The sequence below is a fragment of the Leptinotarsa decemlineata genome, unplaced genomic scaffold, assembly GCF_025532065.1.
Source record: "Leptinotarsa decemlineata unplaced genomic scaffold, Ldec_3_MD MMD2_tig00000218_RagTag_RagTag, whole genome shotgun sequence".
In the NCBI taxonomy this organism is placed as follows: domain Eukaryota; kingdom Metazoa; phylum Arthropoda; class Insecta; order Coleoptera; family Chrysomelidae; genus Leptinotarsa; species Leptinotarsa decemlineata.
Genome location: NW_027412545.1, coordinates 2,809,196 through 2,819,817, shown reverse-complemented (window position 1 = coordinate 2,819,817; position 10,622 = coordinate 2,809,196). Strand labels below are relative to the sequence as shown.

Sequence of the window (10,622 nt, the reverse complement as noted above, 5' to 3'; positions counted from 1 at the left end):
AACAACACTCAAAAAATATTGTGCTTATTGTTTTCTACTATTATTTTTTCTATCTTCACGGCCCGGAATTTCCCAACTTTTCCAAGTCGAAAAATCAGCGAAAAGTTGGGAATTTTGTAAAATTGTCACTTCAAAATTCATGGACTGTTCTCTTACTTGGGGGAACAAACAACAAACAACTCAGAATTTCAAAGTATGGGTTCTCCAAGTTATGCATGTTGGGAAATCCCAACCTTCTCCTGGTTCTTTCCCTTTTCTTATTACCTCTCCCTTTCTTTTCTCTCATTTTAATTTTTTCAATTTTTATTCATTTTTTTACTATTATTTTTTCTATCTTCACGGCCCAAAATTTCCCAACTTTTTCCCAAGTCGAAAAAGCAGGGGGGGAGGTTCCCCCCGTGGTGACGGCCCTGACCTTAGATATATACTTTCAATACTCATATCATAAATAGCTATATTATATACTTATGAAATATAATTTAGTAGAAAAATACATAAAATTAATTACAACTAATCTGAATAACAATTTGGTATACTGAAGATTATTGGAGCTTCTTTACTTTTACTATTTTACTAACGTGGTATTATACCTCTGCGACACATATTTCTACCAAGCATTTCGGTTCTTTACTATGTGTGATTGATGACTTGTTTATTTTGTGGAAATTCATGATCACTTTAATATGAAATGAATAGAAACACTTTGGTCAAATTTCCACAGGTTATTTTATAGTTACAACCTGTTTCAGGTTTTACCCCATTATCAAGTATATAACTGATAATAATAATACTCTACTCTCGAATCTCAAGATCATGTCGGCTTGCCATACTAAGGCTAAAATCTTAGCCGGACTGCAAAATGCTGTCATTCTTGGCTCACTGCGCTTGCTTAGGGCACATTATTCTCGGACCCAATGATCACTTACCCCACGGTGTGGGGAGTGGTCATTGGTTGATAATGCTGGCGCGCCCTCCTGAATGTATCGGGGCTTCGGGGGATAGGGCCTGACCAGCGCAACTTTGGGTAAATAATAATAATTACAATATGTAGGAGACCATCCCTGCTTACTCGAGTGTACTAGTTTATGATTTATATAACCCTATTTCACAATATGATAAACATGTCTGGTAAATCTCAGAAAATTTTTACTATCAACACTCAGCTCAGTTAGTTCCTTCCATTATTGTTTACTTTTCGATAAGCGATAGTTAAGATTTTCATTTATTTATTTATTTTCAGTGGAATACAAAACGGGACAAACCCAAAAAGAGTATTCACAAATGATGAGGTGAAAATAACAATAAATGATTTTCTTGTTATAAATAATATGCAATATCGTGTTATGAACAGTGCGGTGCATTGCAAATTATAATAGTTAGATACGAAAATGGTGATTGTATGAACGTTTGAGAGACGTGGTGAAGGTTGTGAGGGAATTAGAAAAGATTCAAATTTCTATTGATTTGGATATAGAGTTGTAGGATTTACAACATCTATTTAGGGGTGAATTTAAATAGTAATAAATTTCAATTTGATTTGTTTGGAATGAATATAATCCTCTGGTATTATACAGAGGTACATTAATCAAAAATTGGTTCAATATAGAACTGATGTCCAAACAATTATTTATTAATAAATTAATGGATATAACCGTTACTACGTGGTAGGAGATCATAATGAAAAGAGAAATGAAAATTTCTATGTTTTTTACCACTTTCAATTGTAACTAACGTTACTGCAGTTTAAAGTTAAAGTTTAAAATAAAGTATTAGATTGAGTTGTATTTTAATTTGTAATGGATCTTTGAGATTATAAGGATTTTCTATTGATGTAGGTGATGAATTTGCTTTGTATAGATTCAAGCCTTCAATATACGAGATATACAGGCTATTTACATAAGCCATGTAAAGTGTACGAACAGAGTTAGTGAGTTAGTACGAACGGAAGTCGTGAGTCAAAAATAAAAGCTTAGAGTCATATAATACTCCTAAGTTCTTGACTTCAGATGTTTTCTCTAGCTGCTGTTTGTTTATGTGATATTGGTGGTGGTAAATATTTTTGTTTCTTGTAAATGTAATACAGCGGCATTTTTCAAGATTATGGAATAAAGAGTTTCTCTTACAGAATTTCACAAGATATACCTTCTTCTCGAAATATACCGTTCGATTTGTAAGATTCCTCAGCCCTTTGTGATATATCCAGTGACGGATATATGGGTATTGGTTTTTTCAAAATAGAAATTGCGTTCTATCTCTGAGTTTGAAGATGAGTTTGAGGTTATTTGTAATCCAAGGTGTCTTTTTTCTAGATATGTTGAATACTATAGATTTTATGGCAATTCGAATACTTATTTACATGAGGATTAAATTTTCATAAATGTAAATGAAGGCGAAATTGCTTTCCTCAAGTATCTTTAAATAGTTGGCGTTCACTATAAGTGGGAATATTTTTATTACAGGCTTTTATTAAACTTGCTTCGTTTGTATGTTTTTGTATGTCAGTTTGGGTCAAATCATGCAACTTGAATTTTGAAGCCTTTATCCTCAACCAATCTGGATGATAATGCACGATTGGCTTGGTGACGCCATTCTACATCCAATACGGCGGACTGAACAAGATGGCGGATTAGTTTTCATGTACCCCCATGATATGGATATCAAAGGAAAGAGTTTAATGGAAATATTACGGAAAATAACATGACGCTACTGAAAATATTTTAGCTACATTTTCTTATTATTAAAATGTTGCCATACTGAGATATCTTTCCCAGTTTTTGAGATATAAAAAAATTATTGAAAAAGCGATTTTTCTCAAACGCATAATGAGTTAATGAGTTCCTTAGTTTTCAATATTTTTGATTCTAGGCAATATTAACAGAATTTGTTACACTCTTTAATTTGAAAGGATTATATTTTTAGGAGTGACTAATTTTTGGAAAAGAAAGTATTTGGCTTTCTACTAGTCCATCTGGATCACTTTTGGTAAAAATCTATTTTTTTGTCAATGCTGGACAATGATCGAAATATTTTGTTATGGAAGATTTCTGCAATAGACTTTGGTAAAAATATACGTATGCCTATCTTTCGAGTCCGACCAAAGACTTTTCTGATTTTGATTTTTGTGATCGAAATTTTTGCATCGATATGTGACAATGGATGAAGCATGGATCCATCACTTCACTCCGGAATCAAAGTGCGTGGTGTAATATTAATCGACTAACTTGAGAAGGGAAATACCATCTGTAGCGTCTACACTGATAGCGAGTTTTGTTGTATAACGATGAATAAGCAAATAAATAAAAATCGACAGGCGGACAGTTGATAGCCGACAACCGAACGGTGTAGTACTGAGAAAGTGTGTTTTATTTTACCACCCTAAATTATCAATAGACAAACAAGAAGACTGAACAGTGACTTTACACCATCAACAGTGAATATTATATAGGGTTATTGGAGCGTTTGAAGGCCGAAATTGCGGAAAAAAAAGTGCTGCTTCATCAAGACAATGTAAACTGTCACAAATCAATAAAAACAATGGCAAAATTGCATGAGATGTGCATCGAATTGCTCCCACATATGACATATTCGCCAGATTTGGCTCCCAGCGACTACAGCGACCTCAAAAAAATGCTCGCCGGTAAGAAATTTTGCTGAGGCCTATTTTGAGGCAAAAGATAAATTGTTTTACAAAAGTGGTATAGAAATGTTGGAGCGGATCTGAAATGATTGTGTGGCTCTTGATGGAGATAACAATTCACGATCGGAAGACCGTGGATTCGATTCCTGCATCGACCAGATATTTTTCTCGAGAGAATTTATCTGGTTGAAGCTGGGATGTTTCTGCAACCGTATTAGGAATCACACGTTAGAAGGTAAGACCTCGTTGTCGTTCGTATGAGGGCGACAGCTGGTTAACGGAAAAACAGATTTTAAACAGATTTTACACAGACTTTGAACATTCGTTATGGAATCCAATCAGATATCATTCACAGGATTGCTACTCAATATAGTATTTAGTGTTTTTTGTAGAATGTATATGAAATAGTTATTTCTAAAGTATTTTTTCTTTCATGTAATTCCAGTTTGTGTCTGAAGGATACTTTTTTGCATGAACTACAAATATTTGTATAGAGTTCACTTTGAAAATAATAACTTCTATCAGCTGAGAAACGTGGTGATGAATGGGCCCTTAAAATAAAAGAGCGTATATCTGAGAACACAGATTTGGTAGCCCTCGATGCCAGATATCATCGGTTTTGCTAAACAAAGCTCTACTAGGCACCACCAACAGGAAAGTTCAGGGGAACCTCAACTACAAACAGTCAAAACTCGCTTGTTTGTAAAGTATGGGGAGGACATTTTGATTGCTGAGAGACCCTTCAAACACACGACTGTTTGTTTTGAAAACACAGGTCACAAAATTCTCACCAGTACATGGTATGACAGTAGAAGGTCAGATCATCAAGCAGAAAGACTACACGTGGTGAAAGCAGCTGCTGAAGTCATACGAGAGAATATACGGTCGCAAGTGATTTATTTTTAATATTATTCAATTTCATTCCTACAAATAAACTTATTAACTTTTGTTGTACTTATCTTTTTTACTTCATTATTCGTAACTTAATAAATAATAGACGAAATTACAGTTGAAATTGTTTTATTTCAAAACTGACTTTTATTTTTAAAACATGTCTTCCATTACATAAATGAAAATTTATCAATTCTCCTACAATTCTCTCCTTCCTCCCCTTATTTCAATGTCTTCCTAGTTCATTCTTCACCCTTAAACATCATCGTTCACACTTCTATGTTTCTTTTTTAACATCGCACCATAATAAGCTTCGATGGTATAATCAGGGTCAAAATTGAATTAATCAAAAAGACAGAATTACAAAAAATTGCAAAGTTCGAAAAAAAAGGTAAACTTTGAAAGGCTTAATTTCGGAAACTATTGGGTCTACAGCAGAAACAATTCTAGTATCATATTGTAGCAAATTTAGTCTACTTTAAAAACTTACAAAGCAAGTTTTTTTCAAAAACTAATCCTTCAGGATTTTAATCGCCAAAATTTGAAAAAACCCGATTTTTTCGCGGTTTTTTAGATTTTTGACAAAGTTGCGCTTTGTCAAAGTTGGGACAAAAAAGCAGAATTTCAAAAAATTGCAAAGTTCGAAAAAAAAGGTAAACTTTGAAAGGCTTAATTTCGGAAACTATTGGGTCTAGAGAGACAGTTCTAGTATCATATTGTAGCAAATTTACTTTCGAAAAAACCCGATTTTTTCGCTGTTTTTTTCGATTTTTGACAAAGTTGCGTTTTGACAAAGTTGCGTTCGAGGTCACAAACTTGGATTATTCATTAGGCCAACATCATAAACAAGTCTGCAAAAAATCAGAACTACCGGATTTGACGCATGCCAGAAAGCCAGAACACTGGGTGAATCTATTTTTAATTTGGATGAAACATGGATCAATGAGGGTCATACCATAACGTCACGAAGGTTTGGCAAGATCAGAGCATCAAAAGTGGAAGACAAGCCTTTATGGAAGGTTGTTGACAATGTTTCGTGGTGTGTTTCATCAGTTCGGACTTCCATTGTCTAATATAATATAAATTGATTTGAAATCCCTGAAAAAAATAAAATATCAACCGAAAATAACAATTTTATTAAAACAAAAAACTGAAATTACAAGGAAATAACATACAAGTTACAATCAGAAAAAAAAATTGAAATATTGATAAAAGCTGAAAATTAAAAAATATATTATTATCAAAAATGAAAAATTAAAATAAAAATCAAAAGATTCCAAACCAAGTTACGTCACGACCTTTCGATTGTAAGTACCTATCTACAATCGTCTTCGGGTGATAACTGGACTTATTCCTCCGAGATCTGACTATTTATAGATCATTCGGGTGCTTTCACCTATCCCCTCTTTCCGCTTCATTGGTTTTAGCGGGAGCGTATAGAGATACGTAACATATGGAAACCTCTTATCAAGCGAAAAACTACCAACTCCCGCCAAACGGTCATCTCCCGCTAAATCCAATGAAGCGGAAAGAGGACATAGGTGAAAGTACCCGAATGACATATAAATAGTCAGATCTCGGAGGAATGAGTCCAGTTATCACCTGAAGACGATTGTGGATACTAACAATCGAAATGTCCGTGACGTAACTTGGTTTGGAATCTTTGAATTTTTATTTTTCATTTTTGTCAATAATATATTTTTCAATTTTCAGCTTTTATCAATATTTCAATTTTTTATTTTCTGGTTGTAGCTTGTATGTCATTTCCTTGTAATTTCAGTTTTTTGTTTTGAAAAAATTGTTATTTTCGGTTAATCTTTTATTTTTTTCAAGGATTTCAAATCAATTTATATTATATTAGACAATGGAAGTCCGAACTGATGAAATACATCTTATTCTATGTAAGTATTTCATTAAATCTATAAAATTGTTTTTGAATCAACTATGAAATCAAATAAAAAATTATGAATATTCATTTCCAAACCAACAAGAAATCGTTCAACTAGCTTTCACTTATTTTTGACATGGTTTTTTATTTGGGATTGTTACCCTCCACACAGCGCCCGATCTAGGGGGGGCAAACCAGGCAATTCAATTCAATTAATTTATTACCTTCTTCCAATGGAACATCCACGAGCACCTCACCAACTTTCAACATTATCTCGTTAATAACATCAATTCAACCGTCTTAGGAACACGGGTAATACATTATTTTATAACCTGCTTTAATGAAAACAAGGAAATGGCAAATGACAGTCCTTCCTATGAATGATTACCATTAACATCGGTTATTTTGAGAAAACTCACATTTCGTTTATTTCATGAATTCTTCAAGTTTATTTCACAAGACTGATAAATTCATATCATAAGAGTTCTGTAACTGATTCAAACGTCTTCTTCTTCTGTAAGCTTTAACTTGTCAAAGATGTCAACTGTCAATTTTGACATCCGTCAACGGTTTTATTATTTTAAAAATTAATATAGCAATAACTCAATATAAAATTAGTTTCTGTTTAAACTAGTTAAATACAATAAATATGGATGATGATAGCCAGCTACAGAAGTCAACTGAAAATGTTGAAAAATTAGAGTTATCAAATGTATTTAACACTATGAAAGAATTAGATAGTAAGTTGATTGATCAATTTTCAGGAAAGTCACTGGGAGGGTTGAAGAAAATCATGACTATTTTTTCATGACCTGAAAAAAATAGTCATATTTTGGAAATATAATTAGTATCAAGTTCAAAACGCTATATATAGAAATCCTCATTAAACTGTTTTGAGACAGCTTCCAATTTTATAATGGTAACAAGCAGCCAACAGAAGTTTTAATATTGCATTTATTTTTTTCTTTTCAGATATAATAACGAATACTTTAAGAACAGTTAACACAGTTAGTTCAAATCTACTTGACGAAATAGAATTTGTAGTTCATGAACACAAATCTGATAATAGTTTACCTATTGAAAGACAGTCGGCCAAGGTTTTGATCAATATAAAAGAAGAATCTGTTCAATTAATAAACCACTTTGCAGAACTGGCCAATCCACAATTAGATGAGGTTTGTTTTGCTATCATATTTATAATTATAATGCATTTTTCAAAATGTTTAGGTTATTTATTCTATCACTTGTTGACAGGCTTTGAATTTTAGTCCAGTGTACAAATATGTTGAAGATGTGGAGAGATTTAGTGAAGAATGTAATGAATTCAACAGGTATCTGAAAATGATTTCACAGGGAATAAAGAAAATGGTTTCGAATAATAAAAACCAAAACATTGGTGAGCTGAACACTTTTATTTTCAGAGTCAATCTTTAAAGTTTTCATTTATTTGACTGCTTATTTCAAAAAACAAGAAACGTGGATTTCATTAAGTCATCGTAATTTTTTTGTTATCTGTAAAATAGCTTTTCAAATCTTGGTGGAATGTTATTGCAATGATAGCAATTTTTTTCAGATAACAGTCAGCAGGGTTCTCTGAACAGCACATTTCTATCTGCTGACTTCAGTCTTGGTAACCCAGTAGCTAGTTCTCCATTTGTATCTCCCAGAGCCAAACACAATAGTCAGTAGTTTAGTTTTAATGTTTTGTATTTACCATATCAAATATATATTTTGTCATATATCAAATCTGTTCTTTTTATTCAAGTTTCCCATCAGTGATTTTGAGGTATTTACAAAAGTAGAAAGGAAGTCACAAAATTTATTCAAAAGGTTCAATACAATAATACAGAAAACAGATAAATATTATAATTTCAGATCACAAGATTCAAAAAGAATAATTCAGAGGTGATTGTCATTGTCAAAATATTGATTGTATGTCAAAACTGTCCCATTAAAAATCTACTTTCTGACAATGTTGCCATAGTTTTTGAATTTCTTGATAGATCTTGTAAAACTGCAAATAAAAGTAACTACAGCGAACTTGTATCTACATTTCAATTAGGGACTTTTTGAATTCAAAAGGGAATATTGTTTAGGAAAACTTCTTTAATTACTATTAACTTTCCTACACATAAAAAATATTTCGCCGGTTTGACCATTTTCCTGATAGAATCTTTGATAGTATGGAGGGCGTGCTGGTATCAATAACCAAAATGATGTCCACACCGTGAGATGTGGTGTGGGTAGAAACCTGAGCAGAAATATAAAGCATTACTGATCTAACTCAGACAGTGCTGTTTGGACCCACCATAGGCTGATCCACGGATGGATTGTTGGACTCAATAACTGTCCTTAAAGACAAACCTGAGTAGGAAAAGGATATGTCATCATCCCTCACGACGACGCCATCTATGAGATTGACAGAACTCTCAATCCATGAACATCAAACATAAAAAGGAAGCTACTAAAGGAGAAACATTTTATGGAACTAGCCGATACTTGATGAAAATCCATGCCAAAACTTACTTATATGGTGAATTTCACTCTGATAGGATTACAAAACAGCAACACGTAATTTCACTATAAAGTAGCTTCCTCAAGCAAGACTATAAATTACTTCTGAATTATAACAATTTCATACTTCAAAAACTTTAGGTATTCTGTTATCTGTAGAGTGGGGAGGGTAAGTGTAGACTCACAGCACTCAGGCCACTTGTGACCCATTTTCCATTCTCCCGAGGAGTTGTCCTAGGTCATCATCCATCCTGTCCTTTCCAGGAAGGTGAACATGTCACTAGGAGACATCTCCTTAATATTGCAGGTATAGGCCAAGACTTGCCGAACACACACTCTCTTTGGCAACCTTGAGGTGTCTCGCGTAGGTCTCCGCGAAGGTTTTGGAAGGTGCAGCGATATTACTGTCTTAAACCTTCGCGGCTTCTTAAACCTTCTTGGGCTTCCTCCGTGGAGGTGCACAAGTGAGGCAGCTTTCCCGCAGAGACAGCCGGTTCCTTGCCTTTATTCAAGGCGGAGCTCTTGGCACCCGCTGCAGGAAGTGCTCTTGATGTTGGAGGTGATTTGTTAGCAGATCACCTCCAACTTTATTACTTTACTCTATTACTGATTGAAGTGTATTACTTACACTTCAATCAGATCTTTAACTCTAGACTAAATTTTACGACCTGAAAAAGGCGGATACAATATACCTAATTCACCCGTAAAAGCAGATTTAAATCGATAAAAAAAGATTAATAAATTAATGATTGTTACAAAGTAATTATTTTAAGGGGACTAAATGGTTATCTAGTGACAAATAAATTTGATCGTAAATAAGATATTGGCCACTTTCGAAGTTATCAATTTTCATATTTTAAACAATTCTTCTGGAAATGAAGAGTTTTGAATTCATGAATCAATAATTCATGTTCCTCTGTAACGAGGTGACTAGCAAATGTTGAATTTATTTTTCCACCCTGGAAACTGTTTCTTTCTGTTCTTTTTTGCGTGCTTTGAATAATCTTCCAGTTTGACCTATGTGAAAAACAGACATGAACCACACGACAATTTATAAACTCCTGATATATCTGACACCAAACTCTCATCTTTATTATTTATAATATGCTTGCTCAGATTATTATTGATTTCATACCCCACACTGACACTTCTATTTTTTAAGAAATTAGAATAATTATTACGTAACAATCATTAACTTGTTGATCTACCTATTCATACATGTAACATAATGGGTAACATTGATTTCTGATTGCAGCATACGTAATAGCTAATGATTTTAGCGAAACACGTATATCGGTTTCGTAAATCCATCACAGTGAATCTCACAATAATCTTTATTAGGAAATTTCATTGAAGGTGTTCTGTTGAAACGACCTCGCCCAACGAAATTCGTCCTTTGTCTTTCTTGGAAGCTTTACTGAAAGGCTACAGCAACAACAGTTCAATGAACTTTATTTCGAAAAATACCAAATGAATATCCTCAACTGGAAAAATATGATTCCAAAGGACTAGAAATAAAAATACCATCAGTTAATATAATACGAGTATACCTGTACATTTCATTATTGTATTGTATTAAATAATTACCAAAATGAAATTTTACAGGTGTACACCATAAGGTAGAATTGGAACTAGTATAAAATGCAATTAATCTTACACAAGCAGCACTCCCACTACAACACTTTCTCAACG

The 10,622-nt window shown here is 33.3% G+C and overlaps 1 protein-coding gene across 1 annotated transcript; it reads left to right on the top strand.

Moving 5' to 3' along the window:
• Positions 1-6,967: 6,967 nt before the first annotated feature.
• LOC111512266 (uncharacterized) lies at positions 6,968-8,162 on the top strand. The gene is made up of 4 exons (XM_023168363.2): positions 6,968-7,156; positions 7,389-7,591; positions 7,671-7,812; positions 7,990-8,162. The coding sequence occupies exons 1-4, from the start codon at positions 7,066-7,068 to the stop codon at positions 8,103-8,105; spliced, it is 552 nt and encodes a 183-aa protein (XP_023024131.2). The 5' UTR covers positions 6,968-7,065; the 3' UTR covers positions 8,106-8,162.
• The last annotated feature ends 2,460 nt before the right edge of the window (positions 8,163-10,622 follow it).